General features: G+C 56.6%; 1 protein-coding gene across 4 annotated transcripts in view; it reads right to left on the reverse strand.

Annotated features, from left to right (window-relative positions):
• Positions 1 to 18,897: 18,897 nt before the first annotated feature.
• SRC (SRC proto-oncogene, non-receptor tyrosine kinase) overlaps positions 18,898 to 25,349 on the reverse strand; it is a 50,053-nt gene continuing 43,601 nt past the window's right edge. For all 4 annotated transcript variants that reach the window (XM_045804584.2, XM_045804585.2, XM_045804586.2 and 1 more), the window contains 5 exons: positions 23,729 to 23,908; positions 22,528 to 22,604; positions 21,700 to 21,853; positions 21,426 to 21,557; positions 18,898 to 21,145 (listed from right to left, as the gene is read on the reverse strand). In XM_045804584.2, coding sequence (XP_045660540.1) covers positions 20,937 to 21,145; positions 21,426 to 21,557; positions 21,700 to 21,853; positions 22,528 to 22,604; positions 23,729 to 23,908 — 752 coding nt within the window. In that variant the 3' untranslated portion in view covers positions 18,898 to 20,936. The remainder of the gene's footprint in view (positions 21,146 to 21,425; positions 21,558 to 21,699; positions 21,854 to 22,527; positions 22,605 to 23,728; positions 23,909 to 25,349) is intronic.

Raw genomic sequence — 25,349 nt, forward strand, 5'->3', positions numbered from 1 at the left:
CAGAGCTGAAGGCAGATGCTTCACCAACTGGGCCACCCAGGCGCCCCTTGAGATTTGTTCTGACAGCCACACTTACGAGAGAACACAGGGAGGGAGCCTCTTCCTAATAGGGGGACAGGAAAGGCTTTAGCGAGGGGGCGTCATTTGAGCTGGGCCTTGAAGAATGTATACAAGTTAGCCAGGTGGAGACAGAAGGTTTATGCATTATTCCAGCTACTCTCCAGCATCCCCCAAGTGCCCGGCCTGTGGCAGAGGGCTGAGGCCAAAGCTCCAGGGAGGGACTGTGCACCCGGCTGGACCTGTGTCACTCCCAGTCTGGTGGGAGAGGCAGACATGGTAGAAATACAGTTGGCCCTTGAACAATGCAGGGATTAGGCGTGCCGTCCCTGGCACATTTGAAAATCGGGTATGACTTTTTCCTCCCCTCCAAATTTAACTACTAATGGCTTACTTTTGACCAGAATCCTTACCAATAACATAAACATCAATTAACACATATTTTGAAGCTCTATGTATTACATACTGAATTCTTGCAACCTAGTAAGGTAGAGGGGAGAAAATTATCAAGAAAATCGTAAGGATGAGAAAATAACATTTACAAAACTGCACTGTATTTATCCAAAAAAATCTGCATGTAAGTGGACCATGCCATTCAAACCTGAGCTACTCAAAGGTCAGCTGTAGATTGGTGGTAAAGAAAAAGGTAGCAGCAGAGATGGGGTTGCACCAGGGGTTTGCTCGGGAGCCCCCAGGCAGAATGGGGCTGACAGGAGGGGCCCAATGAGGGGAAGGAGCAGAAAGAGGGAGCCAGGTAAGTGGGATGGGGAACGGAGGAAACTTGCATCCCACACCAGGGGACAGCCATAGCCAAAGCCTCCAAGGGGGCCACCCTGTGCTGCTCAAGTCTGCTTGTGTCCCCAGCCTTCCCTCTCCCATCTCCGCTACCCACAGGCCCCCATGGTTTCTCTCACCCACTCATTCCCTGAATATCTATCTATTTGACCCCTTGGAAAAGCCCACCTGGGTGGGCCCACCTCCTTGCCTCTTCCCAACTGTTGCCCAGCCGCTCCCACCCCCTTCACCATCCTTCCTGTTCACTTGCTGCCAGAAGGCATGTCACCAAACTCCGCCACGGTGACAGGATCACTCCCTTGCTCCACAACCTTCACTAGATCCCTATGGCCCACAGGGCAAAACCCAGAATTCCTCCTGGTTGCTCTCACATCTGGGACCAGGGTGGGCTGGACCAACTCTGGGTCCCCTATCCTGGCACAGGATAGGCTCAGCTCACGTTTGACTGACTGATGGACTGTCTGTCCCTCTTTGGGGTCTGGTGCGGTTCTGACTCCCCCGCCTCCTCTCCACCCACCCAAAGACTTACCACAAACACACACTCTCCTCTGTTTCTGTCTTCTGTGTGTATGTCTTGCTCGCTCGCTCTCTCCCCCATCTCCCTATCTCCCTGTCTCTGTCACTGACTCCACTCCTTGACTCTCTCTCTCATCTCTTTGTGTGTCCCTCTGTCTCTCTGTCTGCCTTTGGATCTCTACATCTCTCTCGATGTCTCTCTGTTTCTCCCTGGATCACTGATACCCTCTGGTTCTCTCCTTCTCTTCCTCTGTCTTCCTTTCTGTCTCTTTGCCTCTCCTTCCCTCTGCCTCTGTCTCTGTGTGTATGTCTCTCTGTCTCTGCGTTCGGGATTGCACAGACCAAACGCCCTTGGCAGGGCAGTCTCCCTGCCAGCCCGTCTGGCTCCGGGGGTGCCTGCTGAGGGTCCTTCTCCCACCCACTCTCCAACTTTTGTTTTCTCATCCTCACGGCCTTCTCTGGGTTGAATTCAATGTCCCTCCAGCCCCGAGGACCAGTCCTACTGTGTGTCTAGTGCTCGCGTGCTCCCATGTGCATTCACACCTCTATCCATCTGTCTGTCTGTCCGTCTGCCTGGGTCAGGCCTTCTCTCCAAGTCATTCTGAGTCACTCATTCAAATGCTAGCCAGGGAGGACCTGCTACGTCACGGATCAGGACCCCCAAGCCCCTAGGGGAGAGACAGCGACAAGAACAACCACGGTACAATTAGAGCACATGTCCACGGAGTGCTGGCCACAGGCCAGGCCCTCGTCTAAGCCCCCGTTTGCGTTCTTCAGTCCTCCTCCTGCCTCTGTCTCAGACTTGAGGAAACTGAGGCATCGGGGGCAAGGCCCAGCAGGAAGAAGTGACCTCCCACCCACCAGGCTCTGGAAGCCACACTCTAAGCCCCTGCCAGATGCCCCCCTGTTAAGGAGGAGCCTCAGAGACTGTGAGCCCCACCTCTGCCCCCTGCTCCCAGCACGCCCCAGCCCCTGGGGATGCCATTCAAGTCACCGCAGGCTAGCCTGTGCCAAGGCCAAGGCTGAGCCAGGGGAGGAGGCAGGGGAGGCGCTTCAGGGAGAGGTTCTGGGGACAGAACTGGCAGGAAGCCGTGACAGTGCAAGAACAGGTGTTGGAAGGCAAGAGTCAAGTAGGGGCCCCCCGCTGGGGGCTGACAGCATGTGACTGGTGCAGGCCTGGGGAGACCCCAGATGGCTGCTCAGAGGGGAGTAGTGGGCTCCCTGAAGCAGGGACTGGGGAGGGAGCTGGGGCAGAGCCCGCCCTGGGACTGCTGGAAACTCCAGCAGCTGTTCTCACATGTGTGTGCTCACCCAGGCCCTGTGCCCAGCCTGGAGCTGGGAAAGAGGTTGTGTGGAAGGGAGGGGAGGAGAGGGGAGGAGAGGAGAGAGGAAGAGGCCTGGGAACAGGACCTGTGATTGAGATGGGGAGAAGAGGGGTGGGGCTGCTTGGTGGCAGCCAGAGCTAGCCATTGAGTACAGAGTGCTTGCTGAGGCCCGGCTCTGTGCTAGACATCCCTTACAGGAGCCGTCACATTGGGGCCTCAACCCTCATATTACCCCCATTCTGCTGGCGACGACACCCGGGCTCCGTCCGAGGACGGTCACGAGTCCAAGGATCATAGTAAGATGGGAACCAGGTGTCAGGCACCAAAGTCCAGAGACTTCTCTACTGTGTTCCCTGAGAGACAGAGACAGAGCAGGAATGCAGAGGAGAGCCCTAGAGGCAGGTGGAGAGAGACCAACAGTGAGTTGGAGGGGCCTGGAGGGAGATAGCTTTGCTCTCAGCGGGAAGCAGCCTCGGCCTCGGGGAGAAGCTGGGAGGGTCCAGACTGCCCCACTCCTGATCCCAGGAGCCCTGTCCCCCTCCCCAGCCCTTACAAGGGGGACACAAGAGGCAGGCCCTCTGTGCCCAGGCCCCCGCTTCTCTGTCACCCTCATCTCCAGGCTGCACAAGGAGCCCTTGCAGGAATGCTGCCCCGTTTCCTGCTCCACTCACTGGAAGAAGCCCTCCACCTGCATTATCCTATCCTATCCCCTCCCCAACCCCAACCTCCAGGTCTTCATTCTAGGGAACTGGAGAACAAAGAGACAGGCAGGAAAAGGAACAGAAGGACACAGGCAGGCCCCCAGTACGGTGGGTCCTGCCTCCGGAGGGAAGCAGCAGGACAGAGACAATGAAGGGAGGGGAGGGGACATGGGGGGACATGGGGTCTCTCTGTCTCCCCCACCCCATTTCCTTCTGCTCACTTTCTCTATCTCCCTCCCTCCCTCCCTCCCTCCCTCTCTCTCTCTCTCTCTCTCTCTCACACACACACACACACACTCACTTGATAAAGCCCCAGAGAAAAAGAGGGAGGAAGGGAGAAAGGTAGAAGACGGTCAGACAGACAGACCTTCCCAGACAAAGACATTCCAACCATTCTGCTGGGTGACAAAGACACGTGTGGGTGTTCCAAGTGGGGGCCCCCCAAATGCTTTTGAAGGAACGGATGAGTGAGCATACGATGAAACAGAGTGCAGAGAAAGACACACTCAGAGAGAAAAGGCTCCCAGGCAGGAGGAACAGATTGTAAAAAGACCCGCAAAATTAGCAGTGGGTTCTTTCTCTCTGGGAGGTGGGATTACAGGAGATTTTTATTTTATACTCTTCTGCGCGTTCTTTTTGGTATTTTCCACCTTTTCTGCAGTGAACACGTATTACTTCTGAAACCAAAGGAAAACAATAAATGTCATTTCTAAAAGAAAGAAAATGTCCACAGACGGGGAACAAAGGCTGTCAGAGCTGCAGAGGCAGCGGGGGGTGGGGGAGGGGAGGGAGTGAATACGCATGCTCACACACGTGCACACTTGCTCACATGCCCACACACAGGCTCTTGCACACTCACACACACCTACAGAGGTACATATACTCCCACACACAGACACACACACAACCCATTCCTTCCACTCACAGCAGGAGCAGTCAGAGCGAAATTCCAGAAATCTCCAAGGAAGGAAAACGGTAGAGAAGAAAAGAAAGAATAAGCAGACAGGGAGGACTGGAGATGGATGAACAGACAGGCACACTCACCCAGATCTAGCCCAGGGCATGACTCAGCGTGGATGCTAACAATGGGCATCTAACATCCTCATTATTCTTATGGTGGTTGTGGTTATAACTTTAATGGGGTTGTCTTATTACAAAGGTAATAATGCAATTTGTGTTCCTGGCAGACAACTTTTTTTTTTTTTTAGCGATGTTCTGTTTTTTGAATGAGCAAAAGAACTTATGTATGAGGGTGACCAACAGAGACGGAGGGAGAGCAAACTGTGAGGAAGCCAGAGAGGAAGCTGGCAAGGCCAGAGCCACATGGAGGGACGTGCTCACACACACACACACACACACACACACACACACACACACGGGATGGGGCAGGAGCAAGGTGGCGATTCAGAAAGGCTGCAGAGAGAGGGAGGTAGCAAGCAGACAGGCAGGCAGATGGACTTCCAGGGAGCCAGGCAGGTGCACACACACTCCCAACATGCACCCCCAGGAGCTCACAGAGTGGGGGCAGAATTCAGTGAAACCTGGGAGGGGGCACACTCTCCCTAGACACACACTCCCGGGTCTGCAGAATGGGTTTTACGAATGAATGAAAGTGAGTGTGGGTGGAATCCCCAGGGCAGGGCGGAGGTGATGCACCCAGAGTCGGAGGCACAGAGACGGACCAGGGAGTGAGAGCCGCAGGCAGGATCAGAGGGGGGTGGGCAGTGGAGGGTGTGAGAGGGACATGCACACACACGGGGCGAGGCGAGGGTACCACCCAGCTTAGGGTCCACTCCCCAATATGCTCCCAGGAGCCCCCCCCCTCCTGAGAAACGGGACTTCTATTGTTTGTCCAGTGCTTCTCTGTATTTTCTCAACTTTCTGTCATGAGGATGGATGCGTTACTTTTGAGATAAAAAAAAAATCACGTGCCTTGAAAAAAGAGAAAAGAAAGAAAAATCGTATGGAGAGTGAATGGAGATAAAGCTAGAGGGAGCAGGGGGAGGTGAATAGGTGTGTGTGTGCACACGCACACCCTGAAACTGTGGGGAGACAGGAGGAGGGGGAGCAGGGAGGCAGTGGGGAGGAGGGGGAAGCGAGCAGACTGAGAGACTCAGCCCCAAACCCCCAAGCACATCCATGCTCACACAGGAAGAACAAACTCCTGGAGGGGCCTTGCTGTGCATTTATGATTGCCTACTGTGTGCAGGCTCCCAGGGTTAGATGGTCCCCTCAAGCCCACTGCAATCCTGAGTGATGCATCTGGGCTGACCCAGAGACCCGGGCAGGAGAGGGGTCTCCCAGAAAAGTGTCCCAGGGCCTAAGAAATCAAAGCCTAGGGCTCTGGGGGAGGACGGGAAATTTGCCAAACAGGGGAGGAAGAAGGCGTTGGGCAGAGGTGGGCCGGCTGGCCAGGCAGAGGGCAAAGCCTGAATGCAAGGAGCAGAAGAGTGATGAGAGAGCCAGAGTATGGGAGGAGGCCGCAGGGACAGGCAAAGATGTTGGCTTTGTTCCTTGCAGAGGGTTTAAGATCTGGAGGTGGGGGGTGTTTCTGGTCCCTGATGGCAACAGAAGCAGAGAGACCACAAGGCAGCTCAGGGAGAGATGGGGCGTCCTGGTGAGGAAGGGAGAGGAATCGGCTGAGAGCAGCTTAGGGGACAGCATCTGACTGAAGGTTTTCTGTGGGTGTGGGGAGCAGAGGGGGAATGATGAGTGTCCCCAACTTGAAAGCTCCAGGGACCGGTCTCAGAAGGAGAGAGTGAGTTTAGATTCATGGCAAATATGAAGATGTGAGGAGGGGTGAGGTGACAGCCGCGGGTTGTACAGGTGGGAAGACAAGACCCCCAGGCAGTGTCCCCTGGGAGCCCCAGCAGGTTGGGAGCAGGCAGGGGGGGTGGGAAGAGGCCCAGATGTGAAGGCACACTCATGGCCTGCGTGCATGCACACACACACATGCACACGCACTCACACGTACGCGTGCGCCAAGAGACCAGGAGGAAGGGGAGAAGACAGAGCCTGAGAGAGGGGGAGGGAGGGAGACACGTGGTGTGAGACAGAGTCAGACATGGGCACATCTGGAAAAATCAAGGAGGAAGGAGAGGGAGGCCCAGAGAAGGAGAAAGAGGGAGAGGGCAGGGGAGCAGAGGGACAGAGAGAGGTGCAGTGCGGAGAGAGGGAGCGAGGGATAAAGTTAGTGCTGGGGAAGAGAGAAGGATAGACCCAGAGAGTCAGAGACAGAGCTGGGAAGTCACACACATGGAGGCCGAGGCTTAGACCTTGGCGGGGGCAGATTTCAGTGTTGCTTTAGAGACAGTGAGAGGGCAGAGGGAGGGGAAGAGACACTCTCTCTCCCTCCCCGTGCACTTTCTCTCTCTCTCACTCTCTCTCTCTCTCTCTCTCTCACACACACACACACACACACACGCACGAAGTGCAGCCCAGCACATGGAGGGGTGTTGACTGAACAGAGGGATGAAAGCCAGTGACTCAGACTGAGCACAGAAGCAAGAAGCCCACAGCCAGGGGCCATGCGGGGGGCTCTCTCTCACCCCTTCTCTCATTCTGGGGGCGTATGTGTGTGCGTGTGTGTCTCACACACACACCGAGAATGACAATGACTCCCGGGGCTAGCGCAGGGAGAAAGCAAGAGTGCAGTGTGGTGGGACAGTCGGATGCACAGACAGATGGACCAAGAGCAAGAGGACAGCGTGTGCATGCAGCACAGGGAGATGCACACACGCGGGAAAGCATGTGATGCCCAAAAGTCAGCTAGGGCTCCAGAGAAGGAGATGTGACAGACAACTGGACGGACAGAAGCCACCCTCACATGGGGTGAGAGGACACTGGGGCCTCAGGCTCTCAGAGCAAGAGGGGAAGACAAGGGAGAGCCGGGGCCGCGGAGCCAGGCCACATGGGCCCCTCTGTCGTCCCCTTCTTTTCCTCACCCATGAGTCCCTCCCGCACCTGCCTGCCAGGAGCGCCATCCTGGGCATGGGTGACCAGGAGCCTGGACCAGCACACCGTGGGGCAGGGGATTTTCTGGAAGCCCCTTCCTTCTAGAAACCACAAATGGAAACAGCATGTAGCCAGCCCAGGGTGGCCCAGATTATCCCAGGAACATGAGGGCCAGAGAAGGGAGAGTCCAGCCTTTGACAGGGGGCCTCTCTGAGACTCAAAAGCCATTGTGGATAAATCGTACCATGCATTATTTTTCACCCATAAAAAAGGAATGTGGTCCTGATCCGTGTTACAGTGTGGGCGAACCTCAAAAAACTTATGCTAAGTGAGAGAAGCCAGACTCAGAAGATCACATTTCTGATGACTCCTTTTATATGAAATATCCAGAATAGATAATCCACAGACCAGAAAGCAGGTCCATGGTTGCCAGGGACAGGAAGGGGGAGGAGAAGCAGGGAGTAACTGCTTAACGGCTATGGGATTTTATTTGGGGGGAATAAAAAAGGTTTTGGAACTAGACAGAGGCTGCAGAACATGGTAGATGTCCTAAACGCCATTAAGCTGTTCACTAAAATGGTGAATTTTGTTATACGAATTCCACCTTGATAAAAATGTGTTTAATTTTTTTAAAAAGTAGGAGTTCACTAAGCAGACTCGCGGGGAAGGGATTTCCTGGTGGAAGGACCAGCACATACAAAGGTATAGAGGCTTGAAGGCAGGTGAGGGGGGAGGTATGGCTGATGGGGGGAAGGATGTGGAAGCAGGAGACTGGATAGGAGGTGGGGTGGGCTTGACCACTTCTTGGAGGTGGGAGTGTATGATCCATGCTGCCTTGCCAGGAGAATGGGGGAAGCCCTGAGACAGGGAGACTGGGAGGAGGCGGGCGTCTGAGCCACCAGGTGCTGGCTGCTGGAACCAGTTAGCCAAGGTGAGGGGCGGGCAGATTGGGAAGACCAGGATGGAACTAGGAGATGGGGTGAACAGGAAGAGGCACTTTCCTGCATCCTGGCCAGACAGGGCTTAGAAATTAGATCGTTCATTCAGTCATCAAACATGAGTGCCTTCTGTATGCAGGACTGTGTTCTAGGAGCTGAAGACCTGGCACCGAACAGACTCTCCCTGTCGTCCTGAGGCACACAGCACACTAGCATCAAAGACTGAAGATAAGCCAATATATCCCCATACAGAATAACAGCCAGTGGTGATAAGTGCTCTGAAGACAAAACACAACAGGGTAGGTAGGAGATCATGGGGATGCTGTTTTAGACCAAGTGGAGCAGAGAACTGAAGGGCATAAGCAAGCATACAGATCTCAAGAAAGAGCCTTCTAGGTAGCACGGACAGCAAATGCAAAGGCCCTGAGGTGGGAGCAGCGTGTTACATCTAGAGAAAAACAAGGGCAGGGAGGCTAGAGCTGTGGGAGCTGAGGAGGGACCGCAGAAGGGGAGCCAAAAGGCCTTCCCATAGGTTGAGGTAAGTGCTTTTGATTTGTTTCTACAGAGACATGCCCCTTGAGAGAGGTGGACCCTAGTGAGGACAGGGGGCAGAAAGTTAAAGGAGTCATGTCAGGCCCCCAGCCCCACCCTACCACAGGAGGTGAGAGTAGGGAACTTCAGACAGATGCCTGCACACAGATGCAGGCCTGCCACACGAAGGAAGGGGAAGAAAGCTCAGGAAAGGCTCAGAAGGCGGGAGGGAGCCAGGGGAGCTGAGCAGCGAGGCGAGAACCCCACACAGCCAGGGGCTCCAGGATGACGCACAAGGGGACAGCAGTGGCAGCGGTGGCAGCCGGGGGCTCGGCACGAGGTGTGACGCACACCGCCTGCTTGCAGGCTTGCAAGGCGGCCAGACGCAGACAGTGACGTGCAACCCCAACAAAGCCCCCAGGAGAGGGAGAGGGGAAGCAGAGAAGGAAGAGGAGGGGGTGAGAGTCGTGAGACAGATAGCCAGGCAGCAGGATCTGTGGCTAACTGGACAGACAAGAAGCCCGTGACATCTCCAGAGCCCCCAAAGAGAAGGACACATAGACAAAATCAGCCAGACAGACCCCTGCACTCGGGGAGACACAACCAGAGACACAGTGATCCTTACAACATAGGGACACACGGCCAGGAGGGGCCCTCCCTGACATATAGACAGACATCCCCTCAGGCTCATCACTGCACAGGGATGGGACTGGCCAACACACACACACACACACACACACACACACACACACACACACACACACACACACACACATCCAGACCCACAGAGAGACAGGAAGACTAGCTGCTCACACGCACTGGTGCACAGGGACAGATCATAGGCAGACCTCAAAATGCCTGACGTGGACAGAGATGTAAAGACCCTCGCTCTGAGGTCTGCTGCCCCCAGCCCATCCGGCTCAAGGTTCCCCTTCCACACTAGGGTACCAGGCCACATAGAGGCTTTGACCCTGTGGCCTGCTCCACCGTGGGTGCTCACTCACTGTTTGTTGACTGAACGCATGACTGAATTGCCTGATGTCTGAAGGTCACTCTGGGAGGCCAAGTGCAGGCCAGAGCACTGCCACAGGTGGCAGGGGACAGTGAAGCCAGTGAGGACACTGGAGCATAGCCCAGGAGAGGGGACAGAGCCCAAGTGAAGGCAAGGTGCTGGAATGGAGAGGATGGAATGGGGCAAGGCCGGTTTGGGGGACCATGAGAACAGGAAGTGGGCAAGGAGGAGAAAGGGGAGCGAGGACAAGCCCAGGGGTGACTTGGGTGCTCAGTGGGCAGTGGTGCCGATGGACTGTCCGGGAGGCAGATATATAGGGAGATCTGCCCCCTGGGGGTGGTCCCCGCAAAGGGAGAGGTGAGGCCTAGAATGAGTGAGGTCACCAGGCTCCGGTGGGAAGGGAGAAGAGGGCAAGACACAGAGAAAGAACCATTTGGGAGGTGGGGGGAGAGTCCAGAGACGCACAGTCCCTGAGTCTGCAGAGACAGACCCCGGGTTTGCTGGCAGGTGGGAAAGGTCATGGTAGGAGCCATTTTGGGGGGTTGAGAACAAAATGCAGCTGGTCGGGGAGGGGGAGGGAGGTGCTGACACGAAGACAGCCCTGGGACAGGAAGGGGAGGAGAAGGATGAGGCCTGGAGGAGGGGGTTCTGCCCTGGGAGAGATGGACCTGGTGCGTGGACAGGTCAGGTGGCTTAGGTCCAAGATCCCGGGTAGAGACCCGATGGCAGCAGGCCAACTGTGGGCAAAGAGGGTTTGCAAGGGGGCTGGGGAGATGTGAGGGGCAGCAGGCAGGGGCGAGGACAGAGCTGGGGTAGACACGCGCGCACATACACAGCATCAGCCAACTCTCACCCACCCTTCAGAGACAGCGAGGGAAGAAAGGAGGAGAGAAAGAGAGAAATAGAGCCAGACTCACCTGGAAAAATCTAGATGGAGCCCCCAGGAGCGGGAGAGGAGAGGCAGAGGTGGGGGGGAAGCTGTGAGTGAGGGGGAGGCAGTGGGCGAGCGGGGACACACACACACACACACACACACACACACACACACACTCCTGCAGTGACGCACAGAATAGAAGCAGAATTCAATAATGGCTTAGAGACGAAGCAGGGGGAGCGGGAGAGAGGGAGGGCGTTAGACACACAGCCGGGTCTTAGGAGGTACTAACAATGGTTGAAGGAAGGAACAAAGATGAGGAACTCCCAGAAGGGAAGCAACAAGTAAGAAAGTTCTCAGACAGACAGACAGAATGTCACACGTATCATAGTGAGAACCCTCCCCCCCCACCATGAGAAATAAACGGGAACAGTCAGAATAGGGGTTCCCTGGGGCGGGTGGGGGTGGTCACGGGAGAAGGAGGCTGCTGGGCACTGAGCCGTCCGGGTCTTGCCCAGGAAGGTGGATCCACAGGTGTAGACATGTGTAAAATTCACTGAGGTTGTCCACTTAAGGTCTGCGTATTTTATGGTGTGTAAGTTATTTTATTTGTTTTTATTGAGAGAAAGGATAAGAGAGGGAAGGAAAGAGGTATGTGTCAGACAGGGAGAGAGGAACGGAAACACGCACACACACCCCAATGCCCAAGTAAGAACAAACCCTGATGAAAAGGGACATAAAAAGGTAAAGGTAATGTGACCAAGAAACACTGACGTCTAGACCCTCACATGGAAAGAGAGAGAGACTCCAGGAGAGACCTGAATGAGGAGGGGGTCCCACAGGGCGGGAAGGAAATCACCAACACTGGCCCCCGGAGCTGGGGGCACCCACGGCTGGGGGCTCCTGGAGCAAGCGTCTACCACTGTGGAATGGCCCGGCCAGGGTGATCTGTTCAGGACGGTGACACAGACACGTGGGACAAGGAGGCAGGGAGGATGCTGAGTCTGGGAGGGGCCTCAAGGGGTGCAGGGGCGGGGCGGGGATTGGTGAGGGGCCCAGGAGCTCACACAGAAGGGCAGGGGGAGATGGAGGCTGAAGTGGGGGCCCAGATGGCCCAGCAGTGTGCAGGGGAAGACAACAGGGGGCCCAGGCAGGGGGGTTAGGAAAAGGGCCTAGAACTAACTCTCAGACACACAGCCGGGTGGATGGATACACAGACAGATCCCCATATGCTTATCCGCAGAGTGAAAGCAAATGCCGGACAGAGCCTCAGAGATGGATGTGGAAGGAGAAAAAGAGAGTTTGGGCAAGTGGGTGAAAGACAGATACCAGCATGTCTTGAAAAATCCAGAAGGAGCCGGAGAGGGGTTGGGGAGTAGAGAGCAAGAGGGTGAGAGGAGATCCATCACACACACACACACACACACACACACACACACACACACTCATCTCATGATGAGTGTTCTAGGAAGAGCCGAGGAGGAGGACCCCCGCCCCCGGGGACGGCCGTGACCCTCCAGGAGCTGAAGGGCAGCAGCAGCTGCCCACCCTGGAAACCCAACAAGCCTGCAGAGGTGGGGTGCGGGGGGTGCAGGTTCAGGGACCCCTGACGGGGCCACACAGACACGAGCGCAAGGCTGAGAGTCTCCGAACAAGTGCTGGGGGCTGAGGAAATGAGCGGGGGGAGCGTGTGGGGGACACAGACACACGCACACACACGTGCTGTCACACCTGGGCGGGAAAAGCTACCTGCTGCGGGGACACACAGAGTCACGCTAAAGCTCACGGGCAGAGACAGACAGAGAAAGACAGGCAAACACAGCGAGAAAGGGAGGAAGACAGTGTGGGGGGAGGGGAGGTGACAGACGGACGCAAATGCAAGCAGGACACCGAAGTCTAAAACCAAGCGCCGAACGACCCTGAGAGGAGCCCGGAAAGCGAAAAGCGAGGTGGAGCCTGAATGAAGGAGGATGAAGAGAAAGATGAACTGAGGGAGAGAGAGGCGCCCGAGCCCCCGGGCTGCCGCTTAGCAACGGCCTGAATTAGGATTGAAATCCGAGTGAATGAAAGAAGTGTCTGCACGCGTGTGAGGTCCACCCGTGCTGGGTTCAGGCGAGGGAGTCGGGAGGGAGCAGATGCCACACGCAGCGCCCCTCACACACCACACACCACACACATCACCTCTCACACACACACACCGCCTCTCACACGCACCACACACCACCTCACACGCACACCACATGCAGCGCCCCTCACACACCACACACCACACACATCACCTCTCTCACACACACACCGCCTCTCACACGCACCACACACCACCTCACACGCACACCACACGCCACTGCCCCTCACACACACCACACGCCACACACATCACCTCTCACACACACACTGCCTCTCACACGCACCACACACCACCTCACACACGCACACCACACGCCACTGCCCCTCACACACCACACACCACACACATCACCTCTCTCACACACACACCGCCTCTCACACGCACCACACACCACCTCACACGCACACCACATGCAGCGCCCCTCACACACCACACACCACACACATCACCTCTCTCACACACACACCGCCTCTCACACGCACCACACACCACCTCACACGCACACCACACGCCACTGCCCCTCACACACACCACACGCCACACACATCACCTCTCACACACACACTGCCTCTCACACGCACCACACACCACCTCACACACACGCCACACATCACCCCTCACACACCACCCCTCACACATGCCACACACGTACCACACGTCGCACATGCCACACCTACTACAACACATGCACACAGAAGGCACCACACACGTCACACACACAACATACTGTACACACCACACACGCCACACTTGTATCACACACGTCCCGCACCGCACACGTGCCACACATGCCACACTACATACACGCCACACACACGTTACACGTGCCCCCCACTGCACCGCACACGCCGCACACATGCCACACGTGCGCGCACACAGACGGATGTAGGCAGCTCAGACAAAAGCCGCGGCTCAGACAAGCCCCAGAGAGAAAAGGGAAGGAAAGGAACGGGAGACCAACAGAAAGCCGGAGACCCTGCCATGCGCCTCTCTCGCCCTCCCCGTCCGCCTGGCGGCTCCCCGGGGGCTTTCTCACACCCCGTCGGCCCCACGAGACAGGCTGTGATGGCACAGCGGGCTCTGCCGGCTCCCCTGCGGGCCGTCGTCCCCTCCCTCACCCGCTGCCCCTCGCCCTCGGCCTCCCGGGGGAGCCCCCGACCCTCCGCTCGCCCCACCTCCGAACCGCCAGCCCCGGGGGCCAGACACACCGCAGGGGCCCCGTGGAGACCCCCGGACGGACGGGCGAGGGGACGGGCGCTCCCACGTCTGAGCGGAGAGCAGGCACCGGGGAGTAACAAGATGGAGGCTGGGGTGGCAGAGCCCTGGAGCCCCCGGCAGGAGTGAGGGCCGGGGTCGCAGGAGCGCAGCCCCGGGGAGACTCCACAAGCCCGCAGAGCTGGGAGGGCAGAAGAGGGGGACGGCTGGCAGGGCCACATGCTGCTGGGGGGATAAATGAACGCATGGGGGGACCCCAGAGAAAGGACCAAAGCTGCTAGGGCGAGAGAGAGAGCGGGACACCCAGACAGAGACGGCGGGGGAGAGGGGCGCGCTCGCACTGAGGTCAAGGGCAAACCACAGGGGGCGCGAGAAGGGGTTCCTGAAAGGACAGAAAGCAAGCAGGGCACACGCGGCCAGGAGCAGCGTTTACCCAGGCCAGGCACAGAGGCGATGCTCGGTAAATCCACAGCCCGCGGTACTTTGAGGCGCCCACAAAAAAAAAAAAAAAAAAAAAAAAAATTGAATTTCTCTTAAAATCAGAAGACAAACTTTCAGCTCAATTTTTTTTAAGTTACCCCTACAGCCAGTGTGGGATTCAAACTTGTGACCCAGAGACCGAGAGGTGCATGCTCCACCAACTGAGCCAACCAGGCGCCCCTCAAACAATGTTTTAATATATAACAATTTATTTGACTTTACACCAATACTGTAATATAATTCTGACTATTTCTTATGGAGGAAGGGGCCCATGAAGGCAAAGCTAAGGAGGGCCCACAAAGTCATCATGGGGCCCTCTGCAGAGGGGGCGGGAGAGGGCAGGAGGTGAGGTGAGTTTGGGGCGTTTAAGGATGAGGTGTCTGGGGAAGGGTCGCCAGGGAAACCAACCAGGAGGGAGGCCTCGAAGTTGAGGCTGGAGGGAACATGGGGCTAAGTCTGGGGCCAAGATGGGGTGTGAGCAAAAAATCACTCCGGAGGCCAAGTCCCAGGAGTCCTGGGGAAGGGAGAGAGGTAGGTGAGAGGCCTGTGCACAGATACACATGTACACAGACGCACACACCAGAAAGAAGGAGAAGCAGGGAAGGAGGATCTTTAGGAAAACTGCAGAGACATGGAGGCAGGAGGTAGAGAAAGACAGACGGACTGGTTGGTACAGAGATCCAGCCACACACACACACACACACACACACACCCCACCCCGGGGGTGGGACAAAGAAAAAGATGAACATCTAATGAGCCCACCACAAGGGGGAGGCATGGGGAGAGCAGAAGCAGACAGACGATAGACAGATGGACACACAGGCAGAGCTAGGGGGAGACACAGACCCAGGATCCCATGGGTCACCCTCTGAGGGCAGCACAGACCTGGACACTGGGTGGCAAAAGCCCTCAGGTGGGGATGTGGGGACAGCGAGGGCTGGATGAACGACAGACAGATGGACAGAGCTCAACTCCCCCCATACCTCCTTCCCTGGCTGTTCCCATCTCCATCTCTGTGTTTCTGTCTGTCTCTGTTAGTCTCTGTCTCTCTGTAAACCACAGCGTTTTGGAGCCCATGAGAGAACAATGGGAAAAGATGAGATGAGAGAAAACGCAGACAATGGACCTCTTGGGGGGGGGCGGTGTACGTGTGTGTGTGTGTGTGTGTGTGTGTGTGCGCGCGCGCGCGTGCCTTCGGCCCAGGGTCTGGTCAGAACTTCATGAGGGGGAGAGGAGATGAAAGGAGCAGAGGGTGAAGGAACAGAGCCACAGCCTGGGAGGCAGCAGGGAGCAGGGGCGCGCACGTGCCCCCACAGCCCACACACGCACACGCCGCACACCCCGGAGGCGCCGCAGTGGAGAGGAGGCTGGAGAAACCCCAGAGAGCGGAGGCAGGGAGGGGCTGAGAGAGACACAGCCGGCACGCAGGGCCCGCCACAGAGACACAGCCGGCTCACACCTCCACGCAGGCCGCCGCCACCCCGGGCCCAGGGCACATCTTCTCTACGAGTTTTCCTCGTGAATGTCTGACTGACCGGGCCAGCAGCCCACAGCGAGAGCCAGTGACTGTGAGCCAGAGCACAGACAGACAGACAGACACACTGAGAGAGAGACAGAGAGAGAAGGGGACACAGAGGCCAGTGGGCAGAGAACAGACGACAGACCCCGAAGGACACACACACAGACACATGCCCCACCCTCTCGAGGTCGGAGGCCTGGTGGAGGGGACGCCAATCACGGTGTTTTTGTGTGTACTTTTCTGTATCTTTCCTACTCTGCGATAAGGAATATATATTATGTTTTTCATGAGGGAAAATATCTAATTTTCCTCCAAGAAAAAAGTGTATGCAGAATAAGAGATAAACCACCGAGGGTGTCTGGGTGGCTCAGCCAGTGAAGCGTCTGCCTTCGGCTCAGGTCATGAGCCCGGGGCCTGGGATCGAGCCCGGCAGCAGGCTCCCTGAAGCCTGCTTTTCCCTCTGCCCTTTCTCCCACTCCCTCTTTCAATCTAGCTCTCTCTCTCTGATGAATTTTTTTAAAAAAAGAGAGAAAAACCACTGAAATCAGGAAGGGAAGGTGGGGAGGACGTGGGGGTGCCAGGGTCCCCAGTCCCCTGAAGTGGGCTCGAATTGGGACAGGGCTGCAGGAGGAGCAGGCAGGGAGGCTGTGAGACAGTGGTCCCAGCAGACTGCACACCTCTCACCTCTCCATCCTGTCTCTCTCATGGCAAGTCAAGCAAAAGCAAACTGGACAAAGGCCCAGAGTAAGGGAGTCAAAACCAGAGAAGGAGCCAGAGACCAGGGGTGGGAGAGACAGCAGCTTTCCTGCTTCCCTTCCCTGACCAGGCACCACCCATGTGGGCCAGATCTGGGTGCATCAGCTAGAATTTCCCGTCCTTCAAGCTCTTGTTGGTGAGCTTTCGGGAACTGGTACAACACCGCTTACAAGTTCCAGGGGCTCAGGGAAAGCTCCAGCAGGTGGTCTGTGGCTTCTGAGCTGTGTTTTTAAGGATGAATAGGAGTTTGCTAGATTGTAGAGAGAAAAGAAAGGGCATTCTCCATAGTGTAAAGAGCTTGGGCAAAAGCGTGCAGGTGTGGGAGCGCCTGAGGAAGAGCCAAAAGCTAGAGAGATTGATAAGGAAGAAAATCTGCAAGACAGAGACACAGAGAAACTGGAGAAATAGGCAGCAGCCCGGCACAGAGCAAACAGAAACCAGCAACAGCCTAAAACGGAGAGACACATATAGAAACAGAGACAGAAAATCAAAAGCACACACAGCTGCACTGGAAACCACAGAGAAGTGGGGGAAGGGAGGGTAGGGAAGGGAATAGAAAGAAACAAAAAAAAAGTGTTGAGACAGTGAGCCAGGGCCAGAGAGCCAGAGAGAGCTGGAGAGGCAGACAGGGGCAGGAGATGGAGACAGACTGAGACAGAGAGACACAGAGGGAGACACACGCAGAGAAATGCAGAGCGAGATAGAGAGGTGCGGAGAAAGGGGCTCAGAGACTTCCCCCACACCTTGGGAACCGGGGGGGGGGGTCCTGACCACCACCCAGCCCTGCGCAGGTGCACTCCCCACCTGCCAGACAGGGTGAGCGCTTTGTCCCTGTTCCTGGCCTGCTGGCGCGTGTTCCAGAGCCCCCACAGCCCTGCCCCAGCACATGTGGGCCCTGCCAGAAGTGGCCAGTGTTGTGTGTCCCCTCCGAGCCCACGGAACCACCGTACACATCAGTGACCAGGCCCCAGGAGGCCGGAGCTCAGGCACCAACTACCTGGATCTGTGTTCACGCAATACACACAAAGCTGGAGAAAACAGACAGTAGCTTCGGACCTCGTTGATTCCCAGGTGCACACTCACCCCAGCAGCCTGCAGGCTAGCACACACCCTGGACACGTGTGTACAGACACACACAGCCCTGGGCAAACAGATGCCCAGCCTCCCAATCACACACCCCTGTGAACTAAAGGTTCACGCAGCTACGCACAGTCCCGGGAGCCCAGACTCACAGACGCCCTGCACACATGTCCACACACACCTACACAGACGCCCGTGAGTAAATGGGCCCACGCACATACCCACATGCACACGAAGGCACACACATCCTAGGCGCACACTCCCAGGAGCAAACAAGACGCAAGCCGCAAACATCCACACTCCTATGCTGCCAAGAGCTGCACACACACATGGAGTCTCTGGGTGTCCATTCTGGCCTGGATACTAGGGGATCTGGCTTGTGAAACTACTACTGCGGAGAGAAACGTCCTAATTTTGAAATTTGTTTTTCATTAGACCATTCTTACGGCCAGAGGTGACACACAGACACATGTGTGATCTGATGTAAAAGAAATTTCTTTGTATAGACTGTTGCACAGAACTACCCAGTTGTGTCCCTTCGTGGTGGGGGAAAAGGGAGGAGAGGAAAGGTCTCTGGATTTTTCTCTAGAGTGCCTGAGACTTCTGTGGCTCCAGCCCCACCCCAGCCCAACACACAGCACACACTGCCACATCTCCCCTTAAACACGTCCACAACCCCACACAGGCCTGACGGTCCCACACGGCCCCCAGCGTGTCACCTGTCACCATCCACCCAGGGCATCTGCGTCCTGAACTGCTCACGCTTTGGGAGTCCTGGCTTCCCCTGGTGCATGTCAGACAGGAGTCAGCCTTCTGCCTAAGTGCAGGTGCAGATGTGCACACGGCCATGTTCTAAAGCGGCTGTCTCCAGTCTGATCAGGTCTCCCCCTGGCCCAGAGCCCTCTAGCCACCCGCATGGCCTGAGCAAAGGCCCCTCTGATTGCAGTCAGTGCTCACATCCCACCCCTCTCACTCTCCAGCACACAGTAGATGCTCAATAAACCATTGGCCAAACATTGAGGTCTGTGTTTAATCAGACAATATGCAAAGTATTTACAACCATTTCTGGATCCCCCCTCCCCCCAAGCCTGGGCCGTGAAATGCGGGACCCCCAGGCCCCGCCCAGAGTTGGGGGTCCCCTAGGCCTCTGCATAGTCATCTGAAATCTACAAAACACTGTTTATTTAAAAAAAAAAAAAAACAGAACAGTATTAGGACACCTTATACAAAGGGCCCCGGGCAGCTGCAAGGGGGCTTGAGAGCGCACCGGGGTAAGCGAGCCCAGATTTGACTGGAACGGACAGCAGACTTGCGTCATAAACATGTATGAAAGGAAAAGTTGAAATTTCATAGGCAGGCACCGCGTGGCCTCCTTTCCCACTGGCAGGGCCTGGCTGGCTCGAGAACCCCTGGCAGCAGGAATGTTATTGCTATGATAGGGGGCTACGGGTGAAATGTACAACGTGTCTGGGGAACAGAGCAGGGGAGCGTTTTTACATGTTAAATATGGACACACATGGAGGAACACACACGTGCACACACACAACACACATACACACACATATAGGGGCCCTTGGCAAGATGCCCACAAACTGTCAGCCACCCCTTTTAAGATGGGCACACTGAGGCCCAGGGAGGAGCCACCACATACCCTAAGGCTAAACACCAGAGCTAGGGCCAGAGCGTCTCCGGACGCCCCAGACTGGGCTCACCAAGGGATGCCAGGCCACAGGGTCTGGAGCAGAGCGGTCGCAGAGGCCACAGACACTCAGGAAGGCAGACACTGCAGCCCAGAGAGGACACAGGGGCCACCCGAGGTCATACAGCCAGTCCCGGCGCCTGGCAGTGGACACTCATCCTCTCCCACCCCAGCATTAGGTACTCCTTTCCCTACTCGTGAGTTCAGAGGTGCCAATTTGGGGAGGAGAGCAGGCGCCAGGCATTGAAATGACACAGGACACACTGGGGGAAGGAAGACCAGGGGTTCCCTCCTGAGGCCAGGGCCTCCCAACCACTTGGACCTTCTATTCTGTTTGATTGCCTCCAGAGCCCGGGAGCTCACTCGCTCTCATGGCCGGCTAGCTCCGAGGATGAAAAAACACTCACATTCTGACTGACATCTACTTCCCGACACGTGCATCGTCACCCCTCATTCCTAGCTCCGCCCTCCGACCGCCTCCCCTCTCTCCCTGCACAACAGCCCCACAGGACTCTCTGTTATCTCTAACTCAGCCTCGGGCCCCTGGTCCCCTGGGCTGCCCCCGTCTGTCCATGATGCCTCCAAGGACAATCTTGGTGGTTCCTGAGGAAGACAGAGGGAGCACCGGGTTCCAAATCCACCTCAACCCTGAACTGCTCTGTGGTCTTGGGCAGGTCACATCCCCTCTCTGGACTGTTTCCCCACGGGTACTATGAGGACAAGGAACTGGTGATCTCTAAGGGTCCCCTGGGTCTAAGAACAGGATTTGAGGGGGATGCCCACCCTACCCACCACCATGAAGTCCAGCTGTGCCTCAGCCGCCCAGCCTGGGAGCCATGGCAGAGGGGTCTGGACTCAGCAGCTTCCACCAACAGGTGTGTCAGAAATGGACGGCAAGGGGCAGGGTGGCAGGCAGGCCGAGGGCCAGGGGCCCCGTCACTCCTCTTTGGAAAGGCTCTTCGGCCAGCTCCGGAGGCAGACCTAGGGTGACATGGAAGCAGGAGAGAGCCAACGCGAGGAGCAGGTTGCGGCTGGGAGAGGGTGTCCTCAGCCCGTCCTTCTTCCCGCTTCCTCCTGCTGAGCCGCACAGAGATCCCGGAGGGAAGGTTGGGAGGACGCATGTGGCTGGAGCAGGAGCCAGGACGCAGTCACTGTGCCAGCCTTGGACCCTGTCCTCGGGGCTGCCCCAGGCCCCAAGCCCTTCCGTGCCACAAAAGAGGGAGGGGCCTCATCACTGGCAATTCAGCCCCCAGAGGGGATCAACGCGGGCAGGTGGAGGGAGGAAAGACCCTCCATCAGGGGCCGCCCAGCCCAGGATCCAAGCCGAGAAGCCAGTCTGGCCCTATAGCCTGCCCCCTATAGGTTCTCTCCAGGCTGGTACTGGGGCTCGGTGGACGTGAAGTAGTCTTCCAGGAAGGCCTGCAGGTACTCGAAGGTGGGCCGCTCCTCCGGCTCCTTCCGCCAGCACTGGCACATGAGGTCGTGCAGGGACTCGGGACACTCGGGCGGGCAGGGCATTCGGTAGCCCCGCTCCACCTGGTCCAGCACCTCACGGTTGACCATCCCTGTGCGAGGAGAGAGCCATGAGACTGGTTCCATGAGGAAAGTTGGGTGGGGGGAGGGTGATGAGGACAACAGAGGGCCTCCCGCCCAGGATCAGGGGATGTGACCATGGGTAAGTCCCCTCCCCAAGGCTGAGAGCCCTGACCAGAGAGCTCCTAAGATCAGATGCTCAACCTCTTTATTATATAGATGGGGAAACTGAGGCCTCGGAAGGAGTGTGGCTTGCCCAAGGTCACCAGGGCAAAGGGGTTCAGAGATCAAAAGATGGGGCAGCCCTCTTACCAGGGTAGGGCACCCGTCCCTTTGTTGTGAGCTCCGTCAGCAGGATCCCAAAGGACCATACATCTGACTTGATGGTGAACCGGCCGTAGAGGGCCGCTTCGGGAGCTGTCCACTTGATGGGGAATTTGGCACCTGCCGGAGGGAGAAAGTTCAAGGGAGCCTCAGTAGAATGTCAGGACAGCGCTGCCGGGAGGTACCATTCTCATCCCCGACCGGACAGATGTAGAAACAGGCTCCGAGAAGGCCAGACGGCCCTGACCCAGACCCTGCCCACCTTGCCGGGCCGTGTACTCATTGTCTTCGATGAGCCGAGCCAGCCCAAAGTCAGCCACTTTGCACACGAGGTTCTCTCCAACCAGGATGTTGGCAGCACGGAGGTCCCGGTGGACATAGTTCATCCGTTCCACGTAGGCCATGCCTGAGGCGATCTGCAGGCAGAACCCCAGGAACCGGGCTCAGGGACCACCCCAGCCCCCGCAGGGTCACCCTCCCCTTCCCAGTCTTCTGGCTAGGGAAGTCAGCTTACAACAGACACCGTTGGCACAAAAAGCAGGACCAGCACTCGGAAGAAAGAGGAAACGCAGGACAAAGGGCAAGGGCAGAGGGGAAACACAGACAAGATCCAGCCGGGGAAGCAGGGCGATTGTGAGAAAGAGGCCCCAGAGGCCCCGCAGATACAGACGAGTCCCAGGCCCTGCCTGCTGTCCCGAGTCCCCTCTCTGAACCTGTTTTCTCATGTCAAATTGAGGGACAGCCATCCCTACCTCCCCTGGTTGGGATAAGGATTAATGAAGAAATGATTGTTGAGCACCACCTACAGCAAGCCAAGTACTAATGCATGTTTGTTGAGTGACTGAATAACCTTTCCAGAGAAGAAAACTGAGGCCTGAAGTCCCACAGCATGTCACTGACTTCTGGTACCTGGCGAAGGGCTCTTTTCTCCGCCCAGTAATAAATGTGGTGGGATCAGAGAGCGTGGGGGGGGGGGGGCGGTCAAGGCAGGCCGCCTGGAGGGGGCCCTCAAGAGGCTGGAAGCGGCTGAGCTAAGTGGGCCTGCGTGCTCCAGGGCCAAGGCCGTGGGAGGTGGGAGGGGCTGACTCACCTGAGCAGCCATGTCCACCAGCTGAGGCAGCCGCAGGTACTTGCCCGTCTCCCCCTTGAGAAAGTCCAGCAGACTCCCTGGACAGAGAGAAAGCAGCGCTAGCCCCCGCCCTGTCGTCCCGGAGCCAGGAAGCAGCGACTCCCAGATCCTGTCCACCTGGGCAGGCCAGCCTCGCTTTCAGCGGCACAGCAGAATTCACGCAAACCCATCTCTGAATGAGTCTCACTCAGCATCTGTCACTCAGAAGGCAAAGCAGGATGGGAAACAACCAAATGCCTCCCTCCAGGAGAAGAGAAACTGTGGTCAGTGCCTACAACCGACTACTACTACCCAGCGATAAAAAAGGGACAGACTGAGGATACGTGTGACAAGGACGAACTCTGACGTGAAAGATAGCATATGTGAAGTTCTAGAATAAACAAACCTAGGATGACAGAGAGCATGAGTTATTGCCTGGCTGTAGGGCTGGAGCGTACCGTCTGCACGGGACAAGGGGGCCTTCTGGGGTGATGGAGAGCTCCCGTAGCTCGACTGTGGTAAGGGCTACCCAGGCTGTCCGTTTGTTAAAACTCACGGAACTGCACACTTAAAATGGTGTATTTTATCGTTTGTAAATTATGCCTCCAAAAAGCAAATTTTGAACAATTTAATTAATTTAAAAATTAAGTACAGGTCAAGCCTGGGCCTTGACCTAGAAGTGGCTCAGCTTGGAGGGCTGGAGGACTTCTCTTTCAGCCGCAGAATGGCAGGTGGCGTTGGAAAACCAGCCAGCTGGGGGCGATAAGATGCATTGTGGGAAATCATTAAAAACAAAATGAAACGAGAAAGGCAACCCTTGGTTTGACTTTCCACTGACATGACAAGCTGGTTCTATTCCGTTCCACCTTTTAAAATGTATACTCTAGGGGCGCCTGGGTGGCTCAGATGGTTAAGCATCTGCCTTTGGCTCAGGTCATGATCTCCAGGTCCTGGGATCGAGCCCCACGTTGGGCTCCCAGCTCAGCGGGAAGTCTGCTTCTCTCTCCCTCTGTCTCTCTCCTTGCTTGTGCTCTTTCTGTCTCTCTCTCTCAAATGAATAAATAAAAATCTTTAAAAAATAAAATAAAAGGACACTCTAGATCTGGGGGGACGTGAAGCACGTCCCCTCCTGCCCAGCAAGGGGCTGCCCCTTGCATCTGTGTGCCAGTCGCTCGGGCCTCACCCTTGCTCATGTACTCCGTGACGATGTAGATAGGTTCCTCAGACACCACCGCATACAGCTGCACCAGCTTCTCGTGCCTCAGTTTCTTCATGACCTGGGCCTCCTGCAGGAAGGCCTCCGGAGACATCGTGCCTGGCTTCAGGGTTTTGATGGCCACCCTGGTGGTTCCATTCCAGGTCCCTGTGTGGGCAGGAGGGCAGGCTGCCTCAGGCAAGGCCCCCCAGTTCCCACTCAACAGGCACCCAGATCTGCCTGCCTGGGAACCAGTTTCGGCTCTGGCCTCCCGAGCCATATGACAAGTCCAGCCAAGGTCCAGACCCTCTCTGAGCCACGACAGGACACTCTGCAGGGGGCTATTACAAGGATTAAATGAGTCTCTGGTACACGCTCAAGAAACAGCAGCCACTGAGCTATTGTTGGGACTGCCATTATCAGGAGGAATGTCCCCAAAAGCAGCACATTCACCTAAGAGATGGAAGATCATGTCTCCAACTCAACCGCTCTCTCCCAAGTGACCACGTTCCTTCTGGACAGCACACGAAAGGTGAGTCAGGAGTTAGCTAATGAGCGGGGCTGGGGAGGGGGAAGCAGAGCTGGCCTCAGAACGAAGCCACCGCAAGGGAAGGCAGTCTCGAGCCATGCTCTCTAAAAAGTAAGGCCTGGAGCAGGCACACGAGGGCCTGGAGGTCAGACTGGCCAGGGTTTGACTCCCAACTCTGCTTCCTGACAGCAGTGAGACCGTGGGGCGGTCAGTTCCCTCCTCTGGAGCTGTTTTCTCGTCTGGAAAATGCAGACATTGTAGCGTCTCCCTGTGGGGCTGTTCGAGAATTAAGTGAAATTTTAGGCACTGGGCCCAGCCCACTGTGAGGGCTCCGTAAATAATAGCTACACTTGTCATTTGATTATTATCTGGGTTTTCAAACTGTGAGGCCGTGGGGGAAGCCGTATGCTAGGCCAGTGTGTTGAATCCGAGTTCTTGTGCCAGCTGGACCTGAGGTCCTTTGATGAGTGGCGGGGCCCATTCCTCCCAGTCTCTGGGCCTCCACCTGCGGGCCGGGGCCCGGGCCTATCTCCAGGGCCCTCGCGGCACAGGACGTCTGGGGATCTGTACCTGGCCCTTCCTGAGTCTGCCTGCAGCATCCACGGCCAGTACCACACACACAGGCCAGGAATGAGTTTTCACAGCCTCTGGAACATCCGTCACCCCTCTCCCCAGCTCAAAGCCGGCACCTCCCCTTTCCTGACTTGGCCTGACCTCCAGCCTGCAGGCCTTTGTCCCTGCAGAGAGCCCTCTCTGCTCTCCCCCAAAGGGAGGAACGTGGAGACAGTGATGCCAAGTGCACGCTGTGGTTTACAGGACAACACACGGAGCTTCCCGAGCAGAAGCCACAGGCTTACATCCGTCATGGCCGCCTCACACCAGCCTCCCTGCTCCCTCCGCGTCAGCAGGAACTGGGCACCAGAAGGGGGCCTGGGTTTCATCAGGGCTGCATGGTGTTTGTTTTCAAAGACAGTTTTGCCATTTCTCCAGGGTTAGACAGGAGATCGTTAACAGGCCCAGAACATGCCAGACCCTGGGCTTCCAAGCACTCGCTCTGCGAGCTGAGGCTTCTCTTCCCAT

This window comes from Ursus americanus, chromosome 22 (genome assembly GCF_024610735.1).
Source record: "Ursus americanus isolate L20-20 chromosome 22, mUrsAme1.1.p, whole genome shotgun sequence".
In the NCBI taxonomy this organism is placed as follows: Eukaryota; Metazoa; Chordata; class Mammalia; order Carnivora; family Ursidae; genus Ursus; species Ursus americanus.